Genomic DNA, 26,526 nt, shown 5'->3' with positions numbered 1-26,526 from the left:
TTATTAAAGAGAGCGAAGCTGCGATTGACAGCTATTGTAATGATATGTGCTAATTTCAGTTTTTTTGGACTCTTAATATTTTTATTTGTAAAATTTCAATAGTGAAATAAAAATGCCTACCTGTTACAAAACATTTTTTTGTTTTTCTATAGCGTTTGTGGCGGTGATTTCATCGCAAAATAAAGTATGTTATGCGGAAAATCATGTTTTATTATATATTTTTTATTGCATAGATAGGTGGACGAGCTCACAGCCCACCTGGTGCTCCCATAGACATTTGCAATGTAAATGCCGCTACCCACCTCGACATATGAGTCTGGAGGTCTCACTATAGTTGCAATGGCTGATTTTCATGTTCACGTAGCAATGATAATAAATAAAAACATACTTTTGTGTTAAATTTATTAACTATCTGAGACATTATAATAAAAAATATAATAATATATTAGACCGGAATTAAATTATATACAAAGAAATATAGATCACTCGCAGGAAATTGCAGCATTCTTCAAGCACATTTTTAAAACATTTCAAAAATGATCCTGGTCAAACTTATCGACATTTGAGCCAACGCTTCATTTATATGTCCAAACACTGACTCATATTTTATTTTATATTTCTGTCTTCCTTTATGTATGTAATAAATAATATAATAAGTAGTCATCTCTCATTATATAAAAATAAAATATCAAGTGTATGCAAGCAGTGGGACCAAGCTGTTGGCTCGTATGTCGAAAAATTATATTTTTAAATAAATAATATTCAGCAACCTTATAAGTACCTTTATTTTATACCAAAATGTTTCAAACAATAATAAAATTGTTAATTATTTTTCATATACAATCATCGATATATAATGGCACTACACATTATTTTAATTCACCACGTCTGTATGCAGAGACGACCGTAATAAGATCATGAAAGATTCGCAGGCAATATAAAATATAATTAAAATCTTGCTATTTATTTATTTCACAATCACTACTTCTACTGGCAGTGATGAAGCAAAAATACAAAGTTTACCCGCTGAGAAAATTAAAATATTTAAATTTTTCATTTTAAGGATTTCTTTTTTCTTTTGTAACAAACTTTAATGATATATAAATTAATTTTGTGCAGACTAATCACTAATTTCATACAACACACACACAGACATCGAAGTATAGAAGCGTTTATTAAAATGTAATGAGATAAAGACCTCTCTTGGCGACAAATTAAATACTACAGCAAAAGCAAAAGCACGGTAGAAAAAAATTGTATATAATAATTAAATAACCATAAGTACAATTATAGTCGCTTACATGCCTCAAAGATTGTTGAGGTTTACGTCAATATTTAAAAAAACGTTTACAGTACAGTATACTGTATATGTATAAAGTAGCTTTAAGACTAGATTTTCTTTTCTTTTGAACAAGTCACGTGTAAAGTAAATTTTCCCGAAAAAAAAAGAACACGAACAGTGTTGTTGATAACATTAAAATCATTATCGATTTAATATTTTACGTTTTATTATTTCACGGAACTTAACAGTACAAAATAAGATGTCGCACGGGGTCAGTGACCTCGTGTGATACGGGACGTTTGCTTCATACTTATATCATAGCAAAATATTATTCAGTTTAGGTTAACATACCAATTTTTTTTACTATTATTTCTGGAATATTTACCTTATATTCTGTATATTAATGAATATACAATACATTAGTCATGAAAGCAATAGTTTTTCCTACAGGAAACGAATAGACAGTAAGGCACAGATTAAATATAAAAACGACATTTCTTTAAAGGCACACTTTTAAGGCAACTCTTTTGATGTTCGCCGGCATCTAAAAGCTTCAGCTATACGTCACTATAAAAATACTAGAAATGTATGGCGCTCGGAATAAAGATCGTAATTGAACATTTACATCCTATCATTTTGTATTAGTACATAAAATACAAAAGAACAGTTTACGAAGGCACACTTTTATTTTCCGGCGTAAGTTGGATTCTTGAACGTCGACGTCGCTTGCTTGTAAATCGGATTCTCGCCCTGAAAAAAAACACCACATATTTATTACAAAACAATGTTTATGTTAAGAATCAAAATTAAATTATCATATATGAGAAATTAATATATAACATAAAATATTGATTTCTGCCCATGCGGATTGGTATAATTGTTGTAGTCTAGTGACGTTCCGGTCTGACGCGCAGATCAACCGTTACACAGACGCTAAATTTGAGACTTCAGACTAATTACACAACTCTACAAAAAAAAATTCGTTCTTTGTCGTAACGTTTATAGTAGGTTTTTCCGGTTAATTATTCACAAAAACGAAAATAAAATACCTTTTTTTGGTATATGGTTTGCTTTTGTGATAGTTATAGTAATAATACTCATTTTTAATTTTTTTTATAAATTTTAATTAATTTTAATACTTTCAAAAAAATCGCGCTATGAGAGTGGGGTGTTTACGTTTACACAGTGCCACTAGATGACACTCGAGTCATAAACAACGATCAGGTGTTTCGTACAAGCCCAGAAAATCTTAAAATTTCACAAAAGTGTAAATACGATGCTGATGCATTTTGTTTCATATGTGGTCAATTTATTAAAGTTCAAAGCAAACTGTTACATGCCATGTATTTTTTTTCCGTCTAATTACGATCTAAAATATCGAAATTTTATGCTTTGGAATCAAAGTAAAATTTGGTGTTGACCCGTGTTATTTATCTCAAAGAAAGCGGCGACATTCAAGGTATGTGTCTATGGTACAGGTTTACATCTAACCTCTCTACGCCAATTAAAAGTCGCTTACCGTATCCCATTTGGCCATCATACGTTCCTTTTCGAAGCGTGCGAACTCGCGTCGGTCGTGTATGGTGGTGGCCATCTTCCATAGCATCAACAGCGCCAGCCCGACCAGCACTATGGCGGCGATCACGCCCAGGACTATACCCAAGATTGGTACCTAAGAAAATAAAAAAAATTAACACTCGTACTACTATTTATTTTTTCAAACTAAAATGATGTTTACCACGAAGAGTTAAGGAGAGTTGCTTCCTGAAAACTATTTTAAATCGAGAGACAGAAGAAATACATTATTAAGCTATGCAATAGCTTTTATCGCGGGCTTTGAGCGCGGCGACCGAAATCATGAAATTCCGTAACGAAAAAAACCTTACACCCTCACTCCGCCTTCTATGTAGCTCGCGTTCAACACATTCACACGTTGCGCTTGTGTAGTGTTTGTGAATAAGCGCGTGGCGTGACGTCACACTGCATGCGCATCATGAAAAATCTGGCCATCTCTCTCTCGCGCGGTCTAGCTTATGAGTGTGAAGGGGACAGTTAATGTTTTGCTTTTATTAATGTTTAATATAGCGTGGTCTTGTTTTATTATCGTTTTAATATTAAATTATCATTGTCTAATTATGATTGCATAAGTTGATAAAAAATGCTTTGCAATAGCTTTACCGCGGTAGTTCCCGAGTGCCACACGTTTTTTTATTTATTTATATAAAAAATGATAAAAAAAATCTTCTAAAAATGAAATGTACACACCTTTTTAGGGCATTCTCGTTCCTTCTGCGCCCTGATGACCACTTTCCGAGTGTCTTGGTAAGAATAGACGTACACGTACAAACAGTCCTCGTCGTCGTAGAAACTGCACAAGTGCTCGTTGAGAGTTTCGTTGGCTGCGGAAATTAACATCATCATAATTATGTCATTTAAGAGAAAAAAAAGTATAGTATAACATGCGGCTAAAATCGGAACTAAAGCGCCACCATTTTGTAAAATGTAATTGACAATTTGTTAAATTTGACGTTTTGTTAAAATCAGTTGAGGTGACTTGAAAAATACTAAAAACTTTATGTAGAAAACTAATGTACATAAATAATTCAATTTAAAAGCTATGAATTACTAATTTAAGTCTTTTGATTTGGATTGTTTTTTTTTGCTTTGATAGTTGGACGAGCTCACAACCCACCTGGTTTTAAATGGTGGAACACTGAGATATGAGTTCTAAGGTCTCAGTATATTTACAACGGCTGCCTCACCCTTCAAACCGAAACGCATTACTACTTCACGGCAGTAACGGGTATCTACCCGTGCGGACTCACAAGAGGTCCTACCACCAGTAATTATAATAATTGTTGTTTTTAATAACATAGATAAAAAGAATGCAAGATGTTAATGTTACCTTCGATCCTGCCTTCCTCTATGATCGGCAGGAGCGCGCAATTGCCGCAGCCGTCCGTGTCGGGGTTGTACTTGGGGCCGCGCTTGTGCACCTCGCAGAGGACGCAGTCTTTGAAGTCTCCGCAGTGGCCGGGGCAAGTCTGTTTTTCATGAAATATATTTAATGTTCAACAACGGATTTTTTCCCCTACCTACTCGGTAGCCTAAGATGCTATTCCAGCTACGCCTGAACGGGTGAACGACGGATAGTTTTCCCAATTAGATCAAATACAATCAAAGTTTTGTGAGCCCGATGGGATAGTTATATAACTATGTAATTATATATAACTAGACGTACTCGCCCGCTTCGCTAGTTATTTAAAATTAACATTATTATTTATTGTCATTATTATTAGGGAGTTCAACACTCATATAAATATTAGCCTATCTATTATATACATGTATTTTCTACCCGGATACCAAGTTTCAAGTCAATCGGATGCATGGTTCAGTAGTTATAACGGAACATCCGTAAAAACGACTGTAGATTTATATATTAGTATAGATATAATAATACTGATTGTATTACGACGGATGCTATTTCGTGTGCGTAATTGAGCTCAATCAAAATAATTGCTACGAATCGAATTTTAAAACACCATTTACTGTTTTCTGTGTTGTTCATACTACAATAAACTGGTGAATTATTGATTTTAATTAAATAAATTTTCTTGAAATAATGCCATAAAAAAATTGTACACTATGTTAACGCGTTTTGGGTTTTATATATTTCCTTTTATTCGTTCGACTTTCACACAATAAACCTTGACCGGATCTCATGAACAATTATTTTTTTCATCACCAGTCTGAGTTATCTATCGTAATAGAATGTAATCCCATCCAAACACCTTGTTAAACCTGTAATGGACCAAGCCAAAGAGGGCCTCTACTACATATTGATCGAGACGGACATGTCACTGGACATTTTGCATACGTCTGTGATAACTTTTTTCTCAAAATATCTTTCAAATGTCACTCTGTAAACGAATCATGTAATTCGAGAAAGGAAAATAAGTTGTCTTCAGAAGCTTATGAGTTGACTTTAAAAAATATAATTTATCTCCAGGTTTTTTCCTAACTAAGTCGCAGGCAGCCAATCCAACCCAATTACTCACGGACCGGTAGGTGAGCTCACGGGCCCAACCTAAGAGAATTTTCTAACACTAGCCCTGATAAGAGCAGTGCTTCGCTGAATCTACGCAGGGAACTTCCCTTACAATATGCTCTCGAGTAAAATAAAAAACTTATTTTTTCATCCGAGAGCGAACTATCTAGTTTAGTTTGTAGTGAAAACTACGAAGGTTTTTCACCATGTGAGTTTATTTCCTAGGTAGACAGACAGACTGAGTGATCAAATTTGTTTTAAAAATTTTATTGCCCTTATGGGCAGACGAGCATACGGCCCACCGGATGGGGAGTGGTTACCATCGCGCATGGACGTCAGCAAAGCCAAGGGCAGAGCCAAGCCGCTGGCTACAGTTAAAACTTGTATTTGTACGGAGTTATTCTGGACATGTCGCTAACGACATACGCTAAGCGTAGTCCTCGTTTTTGGTCAAGTCTCTTACATTCCATGACAGACATTGCTACAAGTGCCTTCATATGTTTAAAGACGCGGCTGAAGGCGCGACACACACTTTTCAAATTAAACAATAAAATGTATACTCACTGGGCATTTCTCGCAGTACATTCCAGAATAGTGTTTGTCGTCGTCCACGTTGCACACGCACTGGCCGCACACACATTTGCCGTTGCCACTACAAATCTTGTTGTTCTCTATAATCAAACAAATTCTAAACTTTAATACGCCCTATTACGACCAACTTTTTATACAGGGTGTGGTACTAACATCAAGATACTACTAATGTTTTTAATACACGCAACACAACACAATACAAGTCTTGAGGAAAGGCGAGGGAATCCTTTTTTAGAGCTAGATTTAACTCTGCCAATGCCGGTCCCAAGTCCGGATGACAATAGAGGAGGGTTGAGTTGGAATTCGACCTTTCCACCATAAAACAGTCAACGCCGAATGTCGGACGGCGGTTAACTATTCGCACCCAAATAAGGCTTCAGCGGTCTCGAAGAACTAAATCACTTCCAAAAGCACTTCCGTGGAAAGATTCCCGCATCCAGATGGGTGGACGAGCTCACAGTAAACTCACAAGATGTCTTACCATCAGTAAAGTAGGTAAATTAGGCATCATGATTTCACTAGATGTCGCTCACATTAAATATGATTATGATTTTGACGGGTTATCGGGTGGGGTAAGAGTGAGCCCACTTTTTTTTTTTTTTTTCCTACCTAAGCTGAGAGCCTCTCAAGGCTATTTCAGCGTAACCCTAACGTTTGTAGATGAGCTCACGGGGCTCAAACCTGATGACGTTACTAACACGAACCCTAGCAAGAGCCGTGCTTCGCAGAATCTACCACCGGATCGGAAACGCGACCCACTGAGAAGATCCGGCGAGAAACTCAGTGGGCTGTGTCTGAGAGTGTGAGCCCACCTGGCGACATGCACACTTTGGTGTCCTTGAGGCACTGGCAGGCGGGCCCGCCGTAGTCCGGCTCGCAGCTGCACTTGCCGCACACGCACGTGCCGTGGCCCGAGCACAGCTGCCCCTTGTAGCGGTCGCACGTGAAGTTGTCGCACTCGCAGAACGGGCCCGATATTACCTTAACAAACAAATTTTCTTTTTAACCTCTTTTTTTTTCTTACCTAGGCTGATAAGTCTTGAGAGGCTATATTTCCGTAACCTAACAAGTAGGTGAGCGCATAGGGCGCTAACCTGACGACGTTGCTAACACTACACTGAGAAGTTTCGGCGAGAAACTCAGTGGGCTGTGTCTGTGGGTTAATTTACTCGTAGAGCCCTTGATCGCAAGCGACGGGTTAGGTACATAAACGCACCGTTAATGGATCGGGGGGATCCGTAATGACGTGTTATGGGCGACGTTGACTGTTTACCATTCGATCCAGAGGATCGGGTATGTAATTCCCGGCGGTCACGACAAGAGGGTTTTCGTGATGTGCCGCCTTTTCAAATCCAATATCCTCGCAACCAGAGTTCGTTTGTTCGTCGTTGTTGTAATGAGAATCGTCGTCCAAAGCCAATAGTACCTTAGTGGGGTCTTCCATCTTGTTGCACTCGCAGACGCCGCAGATGCAGGTCCCGCGGTTGGAGCAGAGCGGGCTGGAGGTGGCGTTGGTGGGGCGGCAGCCGCGCTCCTGCTCGACGGACACGCCGCCCTGCGCGGAGCACTCGCAGCTCTTCCCGAAGCGGCCCGGGCTGCACAGGCACACGCCGCACGCCGACACGCCCTCGCCGCTGCACACCAGCGGACTCGCGTTGTACGCCTGGCGCCGACATCGAACGCGTTTACGATTTTAATTCAATAGCTAAACTTTAATCTCAGACAGACAGACAGAGTTCCGAATGAATACATACGCGGGAGCTTTAAAGTCACATCAATCACAGACAAAATGACGGAAAATCGCCTTAAATGTTATGGCCATATCATGAGACGGGACGAAGATCATGTGGTAAGATCAGGTCGCATTGGGCTTGCCAGAACAAAAGAAAGGTAGAGGCCGCCCGCCATCGACCTGGTGGCGAAACATCGAAAGAAACCTTAAGAAAGTCCAATTGCCAAAACCGACAACCCAGGACAGATCAGCCTGGCGCCGTAGAGTGAGGAGATCCGATCCCAGATAACGGGAACAGGGACGGATAGTAGTAGTAGTAGTAGTAGAATTCAGTAGTATACGGGATTTAGAGTATAATTAATAAATAATGTATTTATTATCTACATCTTTTGGCGTATTAGCTATGACGTCTCTCATACAGACATCAAGACAACAAGATTAATACACAGGTCCAAAACATACAGGAGGAAAAAAAAATTAAAAAAGAAAATAAAATTTTACGGATAAAAATTGTGACTTACGAAATGTCCCGGCCGTTCACAAGGACAGTCGCAAAGCAACTCCAACTCCACCTGTAGACTGTCCGATATACCCACAGGGGATATTTCGAATAATTGTTTCCATTTGTTTCGATCTTTAGGACATTCCTTCAATGTAATCTCTGCTGTGAACTCCACCATGTCTCCGACCTGTGGAAAATAATGCACACACTTTCTTGTAAAACAACATATTTATTTACGATTTTAAATTTATGTTTCAAATCGAAACCATCATCAATAGCGTATTCAACTGCTTTACGGAATTTTATAAATGTTCATTATCTTGTTATTAACATGTATTTAATACGGAAACATTTTAGCATTTTAACAAAACAATTTTATGGTTTACTAAATGGCACATGTGAAGGAGGCGACCGCTCCCAATGTCTATTAAATTTAATCTGTTAAAATTATCTATTAATGTACTTTTTTTAGGTTAATCAAAAATAAATCAAAGTTCATATTTAAAAAATCCAAGGTCATTATTTATTTTTATTACATAGATGGGTGGACGAGCTCACGGTCCAACTGGCGTTAAGTGGTTAACGGAGCCCATAGACATCTACAACGTAAATGCCGCCACCCAACTTGAGACATATGTTCTAAGGTCTCACTTTTAACAGTACAACGGCTGCCCCGCCCTTCAAACCAAAACGCATTACTGCTTCACGGCAGTACTAGGCAGGGTGGTGGTACCTACCCGGGCGGACTCACAAGACGTGCTACCGCCAGTAAAATAAGTAAGTTCGTCTATTTTCTGAGGACTATGACTTTTTGGAACCAATTATAGCGTTTACTTTGACATTAAATCAGTATGTAACAGGACAATCAATTAAAAAGAATTAATTTAGAATTTGAATTTATTAAATGAGACATGTTATTATGTACCTTGAGTCCGTCACATTTATTTGTTTGCACGAGATCCTTGCCGCCGAGACACGATGAGTAATACACAATTTGAACGGCGTCACTCGATGAGTCCTTCATTTCAACGGTTGACGTAATTTTCTGTAAAACAATATAAAGTCATAACGTTAATAACACGTCCAGGAATTTAATTTTATTTTTGAATAAAATAATTTAATTTTTCCTCCCATGCGAGCTTACTGCTTAAATGATGTTATGTGACATCAGGAGTCGATGGGCATCATAACGTGAACGCCGCCGTATATCTTGAGGCATGAGATCGAATATTCAATTGAACTTAATTTCAGGTTTTCAAGCTTGATTAATAAGCAGGTACTATTTATGCCATCTTTCAATTTCGTATACTAGATGTTCCCAAAAAACCTCTAAGCAGCGTACTCACATTGTATTGCTCCCGTACGAGATCGACAACGTTGTCGGAGTCCTCACTGAGGATGCCGCTGCTGGACCCCTCGATGTGTTTGCTCAACTCTTCGTACACGCTGATCTGTTCGGCTGTTACCGCGAATATCACGTTTATAGCATTTTTTTTCACCTGAAAATATTTTTATAATTACAATTCACTGAATTTAACATCAATGTTTAACGAAAAAAATATTGTTTTTTGCATGTACGGCTAACATCTGCAATGATCTCAAAATGTTTCTTTTAAATTTAGAAGACAATTTTTCTTAATTGACAGTTACTTCCGCCACCAGATTTGAATAGTCTCTAAATATATTAATATATTTATAAATAAAAATGAATTGCTGTTCGTTAGTCTCGTTAAAACTCGAGAACGGCTGGACCGATTTGGCTAATTTTGGTCTTGAATTATTGGTAAAAGTCCAGAGAAGGTTTAAAAGATAGATAAATATGAAAATGTTCGAAATTAAATAAAAATAACAATTTTGTTTTCCCTTTGATGTGTCCCCCGTCGGACGGATTCCTTTTGTTTGTTTTAAGTATATTTTATACAAAAGTTTAGGTCTTTTATTTATCGATTGAGGAACTACGAATTCTGCCGGGTCAGCTAGTATATTTATAAGTATGTATTACATTTAATTCAAATACTTTATTCGATATTCCTGTTTGTTTAAATTATTGTGAATTCCTTTCAATTGTTGTCTCAAAAATCAATTTGAGTATTGTGCCACTCACATATCTTTTTCAATTAAAAAGTATTTAATCGCAAAAACTGAACATACTTTCAGGTTGATCTGTGAAATACTGGGGTAATCTTGAAGGGTCGAGTGTGTGTAAGCGTTGTTTTCCATGTGACATTGGCCGTCATTAGGCTGCACTATACCGCCGAGCTGAAAAATAATCAATAGATCATGTAAATAATAATAACATTAAATTAATTTCGTGCTGATGTTTTTTTTTACATTGGTAACGTCATTTCCTGTGTTAAGTAGACTGCGTTACACATTTTTCCTGGACACGGAATCCAATTGTGACGTCAATCACTGACGTCCAACGAAAGTGAGCGCGAAACTAAAGTTAGAACGAGTTTAAATCAATTAATTGTTTAGAAAAAGAACATTGCTCAGTTTATTCAAATAAATATTTAATAAAAAAAATTATTGCCCTTGTAGGCAGACGAGCATACGGCCCACCTGATGGTGAGTGGTTACCGTCGTCCATGGACTTCAGCAAGGCCAGGGGCAGAGCCAAGCCGCTGCCTACCGCTTAATACTCTCCACAAGCCTCGTTTGAAAAAGAACATGTCATAGCGCTCGGGAAACACCGTGGAGGGAGCTCATTCCATAGTCGGATGGTACGTGGCAAAAAAGACCTCTGGAAACGCACTGTGAATGAACGCAGTGGCTCCAGGTAGTATGGATGAACTCTACTCCGGTGGCGGGCGGTGCGAATGATTGATTCATAATTTATTAAAAAGCTAAGGCTTTTTCTTTTTTTTTTTGCAAAAGGTTTTTTTTCTAAACAATTAATCGATTTGACTTAATCCAACTACTTTCAAACTAACCTAGTTTATATTCAAAATTTTACTCGTGACCTCAGTCATGTATTTAACTTTTAGCATTGACCGTGCAAATTTCACGTCACATATTTTCTCTTGTCTAATCTAAACGAGCTCAAGCTCCACCTTATTCTTAATGTATGGTTGCGTCAGCAATGCTAAAGGAATATATCCTCAAACATATGACGCTCAGGGCTGTTTATAACCTTTATTAATAAAATATGTTAATCTTTGGATATATCAATCAAATATTTTCCATTTTATTATATCTATATAATTGAGCTATGCAAAAACGACGCGAATGTCTTCGAACGAATCAGCTGTCGTGAGCGAAGATCTTCACCAAGAGCGTATTAGTAAATTCTGTGAAGCACTGCTCTTGCTAGGGCCAGTGTTAGCAAATTCTCTTATGTTGAGCACGTGAACTCACCTACCCGTGCGGGCTTAGCTGGAATAGCCCTTTAGGCCTCATTCGTACGGGAGTTTTTTCAGCGCGCATTAAAAAAGCGTTCAAATAGAACAGATGCATTTATGTATATGTTCATACCTCAGCGCTTTTAAAACGCGACGCTTTTTTATTGCGCAGTGTTGCATTTTGAGCGCTAAGCGTTGGGCGTTACAGATTACGTCATAATAAAAGCGCCAATGCCGAGTTTTGACGCAACGTTTTTAAAACGCCCGTGCGAATGAGGGCTTAGGCTACCAGCGAATAATTTATTAAACAAACATCAGAATTATTTAATCAAATCAAATCAAAAAAAAAAAATTATTCAACTTAAATGAAAGTACATACTTGTTGAACGTCAAAAAGAACTACCGCCAATTCACAAAACTAGCCTCCGTCCTGAGAAGAACTGGCAAGAAACTCAGCGGGCATGTCTTGTTTCTCTTTTTTTTTTAATATTAGGGTTTTTTTAAATATTCATTTAAGTTGGGAGTATTTATTTAAAACATTACCTTTCCGTCCCCGGCGTAATGGAAGCCGGCGTCGGTCGAGAAGACGAGCAGCCGACGGGCCTGGTCCCTCCAGCCGATCTGTTGGCGGCACACGACCGCCTGCATGATCGCGTCGAACCCTCCTTCGGGCGCGTCCAAGTTACCAGAAACGTCCGCTTGTGCGACTGCTTTCTAATAAAGGATGTAAACAGTGACGATACATTTAAGAAAAAAAAAAAAAAAAAATTGTTGCGGGTTAGAGATGAAATAGAATAGAAATACTGTGGCGGGTAGCCATCATAAAACGCAAGATATTTGACAGGGACTTTTTGGTGGGAACGCGAGGAGTGAAGTTGTGTTATTTTGTTTTATTTTGTCTAGTTAGTGTTTCTTCAGATTTAAATGTGTAATAACGGTGGTTTATTAACTGTTTAGTATCTGTGAAAGTGCACAAATGTGGGAAAATGAAACAAAGCCACTGAACGTAACTTCTCGGGATCTTCTAAAAAGTCCACTGAAAAAATTTCAGTAAATGACCACCATTTTACTGAGATTATACTTCATCCCATATCATCTCATCTCATGTCATTTCATTTCGTTTTCATTTCACTTCAGGCCATGTTTCATAATAATCAACTTCATTTCATTTCATAATATCATTTTCATATAAAAAAGTTACGTCATTAAAATAAAAATAAGACTTGACCTTGACCTTGAAAGGTCTTAGTTACCAGGTCATAAAATCGACCGTCGGTCTACCGAGCAATATCACCCGCTCGGTGGAAGATCTTTCCTTTCGTCGTTTAAGTCTCCCCACAATACCATTTCTTAAACTATCAATGAAAAAATCATATTTATTGTATTTTTACTATTAAATAGCGAAGTCATTCGTAAATCGTCAGAATCATCGACATATCATACTAAGCCCAAAAATCACAATTATATAATTTTAATACAAACTTATGGCACTGTCTTAATACGTAATAGAACCAAACAGTATATGTTTTATTACATAGATTAAATAAAATTATGTGCATTAGCTGATATTACAAGTGAAGAAAACATGAAATTCATATGTTCCGAATAGAATTTTGAAAATTGAACTATTCTTGATTTAATAAATGCGAAAATTACACATTTAAAAAACACACGGGCCAAAGTATAAGTCAATTTTACAGAAGAGCAACATATTGATTAAAACGATTTGACAGAAACAGAAGACATAGCATCTTATGTGCACCATCAATAAATACTTATTTATAACTTTAGAACTTATGTGATAAGCAGAGAACTTCAAAATTTAATTGGAAATGTCTAAAACCAAATGAAAGCTAAGTAAGGCTAGTTCAGATTACAAAACCTCATCCCTACATAGAATCTCAAAAATTGTTTTTCCCATCATCCGTGCTGTTTATTAAACAAGTAAAAACAGTATTTAAATCATATTCACTTACTTCAAAGAAGTCAGTATCCTTACTGAGCGACATTTGATTGCGGAAACCGTAAGGCGCGGCGCAGTTGTCGCACGGAGAGATGAGACTGAAAATTGAAAATTCAATAAGCGATCCATCTTTACCACATCGACTGCTATGCAGGTCACTGGTACCGTAAATGGCGCAATGAAGTAATTATGTCGATTTCTGTTACTAAGCGGCTTCTTTTATTTGCTAATGATGTTTTAGTCTTTTAGGTCTTTTAAAAATTGACTCATTGTCAGTATCTGTTAACAAATTAAAGAGCGGACGGTTACCGTGGTATGGACATGTGATGCGTAGAGAGAAGATGCATGTAACTAGGAGATGTATGGTAATGGTAGTGCAAGATAGAGGAGGAAGAGGTCGACCGAAGAAGACATGGAGTGGGTGAATGACGATATGAGGAGAGAGAGGAGTGAGTGTTGAGATGACGGCTGATAGAAGAGAACGTAAGAGAAAAACTAGCTGTGCCGACCCCACCTAGTAGTATAAGGTGGAGAAAAAGAAGGGTCATTGTCAGTATCTTCCGAAACGTTTTTCCCAGAGTCTGCTTGATATTCTGACGCCTTAGTAATACAAATCGACATGATTACTTCAGTGCGCCATTTACGGCACCAGTGACCTACGTGGCAGTCAAAGGGCAGTGATTTTGGGAAAACGAAACTCAAACTTACTTCTTAGGCACCGTTGAAACATACGGCATAACGAGTTTGTCTACGAAAGATCCGAAGCCGATCCTAAAATTGGATGTCATGTTCCTCATCGTCGCCGAGAGCAGACTGCCCAAAGCACTGAGCTTCTCTTTGTCGTTCTTCATGGACCTACTGAGATCCATAAGATAGTACAGATCGACGGGATAATCTTGAGCCCGGGAATAGGCAAACGTAAGCTTTTGCATTTGATCTAAAAAAAAGAAGTAAAAAGTACTTAATTATATCTTGATTCAGTGATCGTAACATAATATTTTCATATAGTTCATACTCATTCTCATGAAAAGGAGTTGTCCTAAACGACTTGAACATCTTGGAGAGGAAGATGTTAGTGCAGAGATGACGTACTATATATACTTAGTCTGGCCATAAATACTGTTACAATGAAAAATGAACAAAATATTACATTTGAATTTGGAATTTTTTATTACATTACATTACATTAATTACATTTTTTATATGATTGCTCATTGAGTTTTCTCAGTTTGGCGCCAATACATTGTACAATATTTTGCGATATTAAAATGGAGTGGGGTGATAAAGAGAACCGAATCGCTGTGATTGCATTACACAAAGTATGTATGGAGCCAAATGCAATTTTTAAAACTCTCCATACGCTTGGTATTAGCAAAATGTTTGTGTACCGGGCTATTAATAAGTGCAATGAGACCTTTTCTGTTTGTGACAGAAAAAGATCTGGCCGTCCACGTAGTGTTCGTACGAAAAAGGTGGTCAAAGCAGTAAGGGAAAGAATTCGAAGAATTCCTGTCCGAAAGCAAAAGATTTTATTTCGGGAGATGAAGATAACACCTAGAACCATTTCGCGTATTTTAAAAGAAGACTTGCAGCCTATAAAAGACGTACTGGTCATTTCTTAACTAACAATTTAAAAGAGAATAGGGTGGTAAAATCGAAACAACTACTGAAGCGGTACGCAAAGGGAGGTCATAGAAAAATTTTGTTTGCGGATGAGAAATTTTTTACAATTGAACAACATTTTAACAAACAAAATGACCGTATTTATGGTCAAAGCTCTAAGGAAGCTTCCCAATTAGTCGACAGGGTGCAACATGGGCACTATCCGACTTCAGTGATGGTTTGGTGGGGTATTAGCTATGAAGGAGTGACTGAGCCATACTTTTGTGAAAAAGGTATCAAAACATCGGCACAAGTGTATCAAGATACAATTCTTGAGAAGGTAGTGAAGCCCCTTAACAACACCATGTTCAATAATCAAGAATGGTCCTTCCAGCAAGACTTGGCGCCTGGTCATAAAGCTTGGTCTACGCTGTCTTGGTTGGAAACGAACGTTTCGGACTTAATCATTGCTGAAGACTGGCCGTCGTCTAGTCTCGATCTTAATCCGCTGGATTATGATTTATGGTCAGTTTTAGAGAGTACGGCTTGCTCTAAACGCCATGATAATTTCGGAATCCCTAAAACAATCCGTACGATTGGCAGTGAAATTTTTTCCCATGGAAAGAGTGCGTGCTTCTATTGATAGCTGGCCTCAACGTTTAAAGGACTGTATTGCAGACAATGGAGACCACTTCGAATAAGCTTTTTATACTTTAAATTGTTTTATATTTATGTATTAAACTAACACACTGTAAACGTAATAAATGTTATTTACCATAGATTTTTTTTGTTTGTCTTTGTAACAGTATTTATGGCCAGACTAAGTAGAGTTGAATGGTAAAAGTGAACATGCTGCACTGACCACACATAGGACAAGGACAAGAAAAAGAAGAAGACATACTCATTCTCATCTGTAGCTTCACTCTCTGGGGCTTCATTTGTACGAGATTCCCGCCAGCACCAGCTGCACCAGCGGCACTCCCGCTGCCAGCAAATGAACTTCCCTTAGAGCTCATTGACTCTTCGTAAGTTGCCGAGCCTGTTGCCATTCCCATGCGACCCTTTGCTGAAGACAAGTAAATATTTAATAAGAATCCAAATAAACGTTATCATTATCGTAATATATGTGTCTTCAATATTTACCTCTACTCAAGTCTCTGTTATATGCAGGGTCGACAAACAGCTGATTGTCGGGATTGAAAATGTAGGCTTCATCGCAACCACCGGTACCGCCTTCCATTGCGGGATTAAAACATCGAGGTCCATTGAAGTCGGTGGCGAAGCACCACGCACAGCTGGGAGTCCGAGCGCATTCGCTACAGGTCGTTTTACTCGAGCAAGGATTCTGGGCAAGCAGCTGCTCTGCGTGTTGCGTAAAACACACGACCAACAGGCTCGCCCACACGCTTGCCAGCAATAAACTCGTTCGTTTTATGTACATTTTTTGTTTTCTTTTTCAGATCTAATTCTGTAATGAAAGTTTACCGTTTTCTTGTGAAATAAATAAAAAAAGTAAAACTTAGGAATGATTAAAAAAAAAAAAAAGTTTATTAAGGTATTATGTATGTCTTGTAAACTCTTGTATGAAAAAGTTAAAGAGGAGTAGGTTTCGAGGCGTTTTTTTTTTAACATTCATTCAAGATCTTATTGATCGACCAGATGGTGGCCCTGTGGGCGGACCAGACAAGAAAATGTGCCGCCCACATGCTTTCCATTATGTAGCATACTAAATCCACTAAGGCCAAACATACTATGCTGTAACACAACAAATTAAAATACACCAATGAACGAATTAATTACCACAATGAAGAATGAAACTGAACATGAAATTAATGCATAAATTTATATTTGCTGACAACTGTTTTCAGTTTTTTATTTTTCCCTACCTATTGACTGGTAGCCTAGGGGACTATTCCAGCTACGCACGGACGGATGGGTGAGATCACGGGCTCAATCTGAGAATGACAAATTTCTTTTACCGTGAAAGCAGCCGCAGTCTACATTTGTCAAGCCAATGTTGTAATAACAAACCAGAAACAGATACGATTAGGAGTTATTCTAACATGCATTTGTACGCTTAACCAAAATCAAATGCAATTCTTAATAGTGTTTTCTTACCGACAACTTTTTGTCTGCGCAACTATAGATGTTCGCACTACTTAAATAGATCAATAACAATGGTACTGAGTATGAAACTTATAACAATATGCAATTGAATATTTATAAGAATCAATTTCTAGGTACAATGAATAATATATTTTAACAGTTCGAAACTATAGCTTGGTTACTGATAGTGCTTTTAATTTCGAAATATTTTTATTTTATCTCGTTATAAGTATGATTAAACTTTGGATTATTAAGTTCTTTGTGTTTTAAATTCCAACTTTAGATTTTTATTGGAGATCACGACCAGACCGATGATCAGAGTTAAAGTACCACCTGACGTTAAGCAGTTATCATTGATTGGGTGACCATGACGCATACACACTGCGAGATTAAACTATCCATTTAGGTAACCGAAAACAAATATGAGATGTGCATATTTACCTATAGTCGTGGTTTGACTCCAATTTTCTCGAAACAACACAAAACGATGTAGTGATTCACATACTTAAAGACAAATCATTTGTTGTTGGAATTCATAAGGATATTAAAATCAAATAACCACATACAATATACTCAAATAAAAGAGTTCACGAATCTTGCTGTATTAATTAAGACGTTTCTCACAAGCACTTATAGGTTTAATGAGAACAATGACGAGATAAAGATACCCTTATCTGTGCCATTAAGTTTGCAAATAGACATCTGCGATATATCTGTTTCGAAATTAAGGAGTGCAAAGCGCGCGACTTACTCCCGCGCCGGATACACGAGTGACTAATGAACAGAAAATAACTTCGTCAGCGGTGATACAACGCGCGCCGTCACCGGTTCTTCTCGGAACGTTCGACATTGAATCAAAACTTAAATGCCCGAGTACTATTCTATGAAATTATTGACTGCCAATGAAGACCTACATAGATATTTAAACAACGATTTAGGTCAGTGTTTTGAATATAAGGATACATCAAACATATAATGTCCTCCACTAGGAATTGGTATTACCGTTTCACTTATTTCGGCCGTAAAATAATCATGGATTCGGTTAGGGGGTTACTGGAATCCTCAGTATGCCGTTTCCACTTCGAAACTTGAACCAAAACCTAAATTACATTTATTTTGTCTTATCTACTACTCTAAAAAGGTCGTTATTTGCGGCCGAAATGGTCACATGGAAACAAGGTTAAAATACCGTGCACACAAACAATATATCAAACCGAAATTGTTAATGCATTTTTTTGTTAATATTGTCTAATAAGTTAGCGGTGTTCGTCAAAATCATATCCATTCTTTCATTGCAGTACCGTTGAGATTCTGTCAATCTTATTTCGTTATATTGGCAACGACAATGTCATTATAGCATGGAGTGGAAGGCGCCGTCTGTGTGCATATACAAAAACGAAAACTGACTCGAATAAGGTTAAGGTAAAGCAATGGTTGCTGCACTGATATGCCATCTTTAATTAACACCTCGCCAAACATACTCGATATGTACTACAGAATTCTGAGTGTGGCGCAATTACGTCATTAGTCGTCGACCGTGAGTATATTATAAAGATGATTCAAATTAATATTATGAAAGTATTCAGGTATAGCTCCTTGTTTTGATACAAATTAATCATTATTTGTCATATCGTTTTGATCAGCCATGAACAAATAATCTATAGCCATCTATAGCCATGAACAAATAATTCTCGATTTTATTAAATGTTTATTATGGTAGAGCTTATTATCTATCTTCTATCTATAAAAATGAATTGCTGTTCCTTAGTCTCGCTAAAACTCGAGAACGGCTGGACCGATTTGACTAATTTTGGTCTTGAATTATTTGTAGAAGTCCAGAGAAGGTTTAAAAGGTAGCTAAATATGAAAAAATGCTCGGAATTAAATAAAAATAACAATTTTGTTTTTCCTTTGATGTGTTTGCACTGTGTCCAATGTAAGACAATTTAACAAAAGATAACGCGCGGGGTCTACGCTCCCGTATGACACATTGGCGCAAACCAGCCGACATGGTTATTGAGTGCGAACTTACGTGATAAGTACGAAGGGTTTGCCGAAATAAAAAATATTTCTTTTCTTTTTGTTACTGCAGAACTTGAACTAAATCGATTTTTAATGTTAAGTAAATTCTTCGAAATAAGTGCTATTAGAGTTATGATTCATTCACATTGTGTAATTATTTCTTTAATTGACTACTGTTCTTGAACAAAAAAAACGACTAAAAAATAACGTGACGCCTCATCAAATATTTCAATTCTATTTTAACTTTGAAATTGTTGTTACTCAAATATATAAAATACTTATTGACTCTTTTCGGCATAGCAGGGATACCTAATAATATTATTAGTATCCACAGATAACGGCAGCTATTGAAAGATTTCCATTTTATAGATGCATTTTTATATAAGCATTTTAAACACGCATTAATAATTAAGTAAAATGTGAACGAGGCCTTAAGTTATGATGCATGTAGTCGAGAAAAAAGTTTTTCATTTATCACAGACTGCCATCGTTTGCGACGTTATGATACTCATAGATAATTATTTATTTAAACGAAAACAAATGTCGCAATCTATAGCTTTTTTGCTTTGATCGATCTCTGCATGAAGAGAAACATACCAAAAAAGACTGTGGTTGTTAATACCAATATCAACTACTGCTTACATTCAAATAGACTAATACCATATTCATCTTACTTACACATAGTTTCATTATATATACCACAATTTTTTTTTTACGATTGAAATAAATAAGAACACGTCGCAACGGCTTAGCTGTGGTCCTGGGATTGCTGTGATTCATGGATATCAGCGACCATTAATCAACCACATCATCGTCATCAGGTCTTGTACTCAAAAAGCGTCAAAGGCAATGGATTTTTTAAAAAAATGTGTTGAAATCGGTGTTAGGTGCTCGGATGAATAAAAATATAGGGAAGCATTCAAAAGATAGACAAATGCACCAAAACGATACATCATTATTTCTTGTGTGAACATTTATAATGTACAACCTTCTGTTAGTTTTATAACGCTGTAAACTAAAGATAAAACGAATCTTTTCAATTCCATACTTAGAAAACGGTATATTCCAACAGGAGTCTACAACGCCCTACATTGCACAGGTATCCATATATCGTCAGTAACGGTAGAGGGTGGATCGAACGGGTCAATGACCGTTCCCTGTGCGCAAACAGTCGCGACGCCATCCAGACTTTTAATGTCTACAATTCTGTACGTCATGTAAACGTATAACCATAAACTAGTATGTTTTTCTTTTTTAAATAAGGGTTTTCGAAATTTAAACAAGCTTTGTAATGTATACATACGTTTTACTATCATTATCTAGTTTTTTTTAAATGGGTAAACAAGCATTAGCTCTCGGCTATTTTTCCTTTCAACCAATTGCTTCATAGCGTGCTTGATCTTTCATAGATACGCTTTATATTATATATTAGTCTTATATAATAGTCATTACTTAATTATTATTTTTTTGTCAGGAGGAAATCGCCGGACTTCCGCCCTTCACTGGGGATGGAGGGCGGGGCATGTCGGACTCGAACCGTATGTTCTGCCGTGTCCAAGTCGCAACCACAATCGTGGCACTCTGCCGTCGGCTCGGCTCTGATCCGGTGCAGGAACTCACCGAAGCAACCATGCCCAGTGAGCACCTGCGTGAGCCGGAAAGTGAGGCGTCCTCTGTCACGATTCACCCAATTCACAAGAACCGGGCGAAGTCGTTGTGGCCTAAAGGATAAGACGTCCGGTGCATTCGTATGTAGCGATGCACTGGTATTCGAATCCCGCAGGCGGGTACCAATTTTTCTAAAGAAATAAGTACTCAACAAATGTGCACGATTGACTTCCACGGTGAAAGAATAACATCGTGTAATAAAAATCAGACCCGCCAAATTATAATTTGCGTAATCACTGGTGGTAGGACCTCTTGGGAGTCCGCACGGGTAGGTACCACCACCCCGCCTATTTCCGCCGTGAAGCAGTAATGCGTTTCGGTTCGAAGGGTGGGGTAGCCGTTGTAACTATACTGAGATCTTAGAACTTATATCTCGAGGTGGGTGGCGCATTTACGTAGTAGATGTCTATGGGCTCCAGTAACCACTTAAAACCAGGTGGGCTGTGAGCTCGTCCATCCATCTAAGCAATAAAAAAAAAAAAGAATCGCCTCGACGAAGGATCGGCCATCCGCCTGGATGACTCCAGCACGGACCGCCGAGATTGGACCCTCCGCGCTCTGACCACACTGGGGCTGGGACGCGCCACGCCCCAGGCACGCAAGTTAGCCCTCCACTGATAGTCAGCGGCGAACGCCTCCGCCTCCAGGACCCAAGGCGGCGTCCCAGCCAGTACACACGCCGCCTCAAAAGAGATAGTGCGATAACCACGGATGACCCTGACCGCGGGTCATTACTTAATAGTGAAAAAAAAACTTAGAATATCTATGTTTAACCGAAAACTAATTCCAAGATATATCCCACCGACTTGATAAACATCAAAATGCTAATTTCACCCCACCTTCAGACATGGGGTTGAAATATCGATTGTTTTTATGTACTATGTATTATATAGTGCTGCCATTTGCGACAGAAATGTGCAAGATGTGGTACCTACAAGTACGATATTATTTTATTATCACAGATATCATCGATCATGAATACGGAACGGTACCTACTTAAAAAATAGTACTTGGCTACATCTAGCTACATTGGATTTGACCGATTGTCGCAGTAGACACTGGCTCCGCCCAGTAGTCTTATGCGTAAAACCACAAACGTTTAAGGTACGCGCTTAATTCGCTCCTGCCTCAGCTGGACTCTTTATTATGATTCACCCACTCCACAAGGTTAGAGCGTATCGCGTATCGTCTCCACAGTCCGTAATGTGTGTCAATCACATTGACAATCGACACAACTACAACTACACAGCTAACTACTAAAACAGTACTAAGAACTACAGCACGGGCTTCAGAGCTTGAAGCATCAGTGTCCTTATCACACTTGAGCCCGGACACGCTTGTCACGACAGGGCATATCTCCTATACATTCCCTAGACCAGCCGTAAAATCAATAAATAGCCGAGATCACGACTTCAGTGCGGGTCAAGAATAAAGCCACCCATTTCTTAAAGGGCCGAGATGCAGCTCACCTGATTGCATAAGAATTTTTTATCCAAAATCAATAACGGACTCATACAAGTACCCGAACTTTCCAATTAACCCTAATGCTTTGACAGTGCTATGATATGATCAATGCGGTTATATGCAGAAAATGATCCCTTCTTCAATCTGTGTCCACCCAATGAGTGTGAGTGAGTGTAGGACTCTTCATATGCACTCCATTCCTGCTAATGATGCAGCTGCATAACTTTGTGTAGACTCAGGGTATGTTGTAATATACTCCAATGTTAGGGAGAAGTCCTCTCAGTTGGCAAGCAGAATCTACTGGCCAAAATCAGTTCAGAATAAAACGAAACTTTTCAGATTGAAGTGATAAGTATAATGAAGGCCTAACACGAGAATGAGTTACTTCAACTGAACCTGACTAATGCAAACACTTCAGAGTTCAATGTGAGTATTGACATGTGACGCTCACCATAACTCTAGTTTGACTAGTTTGACTAGTGTTATGATCAAGTGTCAATTAATCACTGCCCACAGGATTAAAAGTTTTGGAAAGCATTTGGTAACATACTGATCTCCTAATACCAATTATTGCTACACTCTTCATACTCTCATTATTTTCACTATCATATCATCATTATTTTGCATTATCATACATTATCTATGACCTGTTTGGTAGCAACCAGTAGATTTTGAAATGGCCAAAGTGTGAACTAATGCTTTGCTTATAAATCATTTTGAGTGATCCAAGTTTGCTAATGATATTAAAATCTCAGGAAGCTGCTCTAGGTATCCTAGAATCACCCCAACTTTTCAATTGTATGAATTCATAGAAAATTTTAGGATACTGCATATACAAGTAACTCTTTATCCAAAGAAAGTGCAACATGTTTCATTATTTCTGAATTAAAATTGAATGTGGTTGCAACTGCAGTGCACATCTGGTCTATCATACATAAATGGATAGCATAGAAGTAGCTATCAAACTTGAAGTTGATAACTATGGTAATCTGAAAGGTAGCAACCTTCCAGATTTCAGACGGTATGTAACTGAGACCCCCTCTTTAATATGTTCTACTACGATCCCCTCTTTAATATGTTCTACTACGATAGCTTTGTAAACAAGTGACCCATTACTTACTTTTTGTAGTGACCTAAATATTTTGATAGTGAAATTCCCCTTTTATAGAGAGCTGGAATAAAATGCTACATAAAAATTATGTGTTAGATAATAATTTGTTACTGCTCCAACGGAAATTAGTATAAAACTTTAATATTTACGCGAAATAAGAAAACCAGTTATTAAAGACTAATATTAAGATTGTATTGTTTCAACATTAAAGTTTGTAACATGAAAAACACTTCCAACTTACCAGTCTTAAATGTGTTCGTAAATACATTGGTAAACAAACCCTATTAACTTTTTTAAGCTATCGAAAGCATTTTATTTTCAATAGGAAGGCACAACATATTCTATTTCGGACACTCGCTCGCTATTCGCTAATCCTAATAGCTCTTTATTTAACTCTGTATTGAGTATTGTCTATGCTCATCAATAGAGTTCGGGATGTCCTTCGACTCTTTGAATCGATTCTAGCTCTGCAAGCTCAGGCCGTTTTCCAATTACAGCCCAAGAGCGCATTATGCGGCATAATGCTCAACTAAGCTTCAGCATAATTCGGCATTGTGCGTCACTGAGTCGCATTATGCTCTGTAATTGGAAAACTACTTAAGTAATGTTTAATTACAGAGCATAATGCGACTCAGTGACGCACAATGCCGAATTATGCTGAAGCTTAGTTGAGCATTATGCCGCATAATGCGCTCTTGGGCTGTAATTGGAAAACGGCCTGAGCTTGCAGACTTAACATTAAAGTATACCGCGGTCAACATTACATAGATCTAGATGTGCAACATCAGCAACTGGGCACTCGCCAAAATGGTGTGGTGCGTAAAAGTACCGGTAGCACGTCACACGGCCTCATCCGAGGAAATCACCTCTTAGAGTCCGGTCTTATACACGCGATGAGGTCACAATGCTGCTCTTCGCAGGCGGGCACGCCGCGATCATGTGCTCTTTCTTGTCTTCATCGCAAAGTCAATGTCGGCACTCCATTGCGATCTCCTTCGGATGGCTCTATGTGGATACTCGCCGAAATACCTATTGCTAGTTAGCCACCATCAGCTGGAAGGTGAGATATGGCTGGTCGTGGTTTACCCAGTCCACGAGGACCGGGCGCACCACATCAACGATCCAAAGATAGTCATCAATTTTATAAATCGAGTCTTTAACAATAAAGTCATAGCCGTAACTCGAAAGTGACCTAGGCTACTGACGCTCATAAGTGACGGTGATTAATTGCCGTCAGATGGGCTGTATGCTCGTACGCCATGCAAACTAAATAACTTAGAATAAAATGAACATGCTGATCAAAAACAGTGGAACAAGCAATATGTTAGATAGTCAATTTGATATTGAGTACCAATTTAATGACGGGACTGGAGTCTGGAAGAATCCAAGAAACAAGTCCAATAATTTTGTTTCATTTTAACATGCTTGTGCACATAAAGATTTCAAACAGATTTGACAGCTGACATACCTACCTCATACATTTCGATACTCAATCATAGCTTATAAGTTAATTCTAAAATGTTTCTAAATAAATGTTTCTAGTTTTACAGTCCACACTAGAATATGCTAGCTCTACGTTCCTTAAGTGTATAATCTATGAGTTCACACTGCGAGCGCGCCCTCAGCGCCCTGCACCCGCGCCCACACCTGCTTCCCCTCTCCACGGCCTCGTTCCTCTATCCCGCTCCGCTTACCAGTTTTATATGAATTTTTAAACTATATAGTTCGCAACTTAAGTGTATAATTATATCTATGTTCGTAACTCCCTGTCCACTAAAGAGGTGCGGAGATTTTTGAAATCTTCTTGGTTAATATTTCTCTGTTTCTCTGCTCCGGTGTACAAGCAGCCTTAGTTCCGCATCCATCTTTCTTGTCTAAGCTGAATAAAAAAAAACAACTGAAAGTCGATAAAAGTAGAACCTCATAGTGATAGGGTGGACTAGCGGCTATAGCAATTAATTAAAACGTAAATTAAATACTTGAAAACATTGTGTTGACTGAGAAAATATAATTCAGAATGAAACCGCACATCAAAAGTAAAAGGAACATAATACAAATTCAAATATAGTGCATCATAGACAATTATACGTGGACAGCATCACGACCTTCCAACACCTTCTCCTGATGTTCACTCATGTTGCCGAGACACTGTGCATTAATCTTGCACAGTGTCTTTCAAATTTTACTTTTGAAAATGCTTTTGTCACATAGATACCATTTAAAAAGTTTTCCACAAAAAATTCAAACCATGAAAGTTCTATCGCAATTCGATGTAGGTACCGTATCTACTACAATACGGCAATCTCATACTTTAACCCCGATTACTTAAACATCCACGGCTCATCGTTCTCGTCAAACCCGTCGCTTGCGACGAAGTGCTTGACGAATAAATTAACCTACCAACCTAAAATATAATTTGCGTAATTACCTGCGAACGATGAGCTACATAGCACTACCTTGACTATTTCTGCCTTGAAGCAGTAATTGATTTCGTTTTGAAGTGGGTTCTATCTGTTATACTCTAAAATTGTGGATTATTTATACAAGTCTCAAGGCGGGTGGCAGCCTTCACGTTGTCATTTTTAAGGGCACCCGTAACTATTTAACCCTAGGTGCGTTTTGCGTCAGCTCGTGCACTCATGTAAATATAATTATTGCATTTAGTAGGTTTATGTTCACTAGACTACAATTTATCAGAAATATGATGGATGGATGGAACGTTCGTCATTATTCGTTCTAATTCGTTCGCTCGCTGTGTTTAAAGATGTAGCATGCCAGAGCGACACAGTCGTTAATGTACAACAGAGCGTAATCTCGTATTAAAAGTATTATTCAACTTTCATTATCGTGTAAAATTTATAGTTCTGAAATACCTACTGGCCAAAATTCCAAAAGGTGGTTTTAGTCAGGATCGATTTTTTTTGTTATGTTGGTTGGTTACACTACACGTTGGTCGTCAACTGTCTTGCTGTCCGACCAATGAGAAACATTTCGGCCCTTTCTCGTTGAAGAACATGGCCGACATTTTGGTATTGCTGTCATGAAGATTTTTCAGTGACAAAATTTAACTTTGTAGTCCTTCATGCACGGTTTT

General features: G+C 38.0%; 1 protein-coding gene and 1 long non-coding RNA gene across 5 annotated transcripts; one reads left to right on the top strand and one right to left on the bottom strand.

Annotated features, from left to right (window-relative positions):
* Nucleotides 1-388: 388 nt before the first annotated feature.
* Nucleotides 389-23,853, bottom strand: LOC100313947 (integrin beta subunit 1). 4 transcript variants are annotated; one of them, XM_021347051.3, is made up of 18 exons: nucleotides 23,674-23,818; nucleotides 23,442-23,493; nucleotides 16,205-16,529; nucleotides 15,963-16,127; nucleotides 14,168-14,396; nucleotides 13,473-13,557; nucleotides 12,040-12,210; nucleotides 10,307-10,414; nucleotides 9,502-9,654; nucleotides 9,081-9,200; nucleotides 8,175-8,342; nucleotides 7,348-7,584; nucleotides 6,734-6,902; nucleotides 5,895-6,001; nucleotides 4,188-4,326; nucleotides 3,548-3,681; nucleotides 2,802-2,954; nucleotides 389-2,032 (listed from the first exon to the last, which is right to left on the bottom strand). In XM_021347051.3, exons 3-18 carry the CDS (start codon nucleotides 16,500-16,502, stop codon nucleotides 1,967-1,969), a joined length of 2,502 nt encoding a protein of 833 aa, XP_021202726.1. In that variant the 5' UTR covers nucleotides 16,503-16,529; nucleotides 23,442-23,493; nucleotides 23,674-23,818; the 3' UTR covers nucleotides 389-1,966.
* LOC119629050 (uncharacterized) lies at nucleotides 17,974-20,504 on the top strand. The gene is made up of 3 exons (XR_005245156.2): nucleotides 17,974-18,105; nucleotides 18,466-18,704; nucleotides 20,262-20,504. It is a non-coding gene; the product is annotated as an uncharacterized LOC119629050 (long non-coding RNA).
* Nucleotides 23,854-26,526: the final 2,673 nt, after the last annotated feature.

Source organism: Bombyx mori, chromosome 10 (assembly GCF_030269925.1).
Source record: "Bombyx mori chromosome 10, ASM3026992v2".
NCBI classification, from domain to species: Eukaryota; Metazoa; Arthropoda; class Insecta; order Lepidoptera; family Bombycidae; genus Bombyx; species Bombyx mori.
This window is presented reverse-complemented; position numbering and strand designations above follow the sequence as displayed.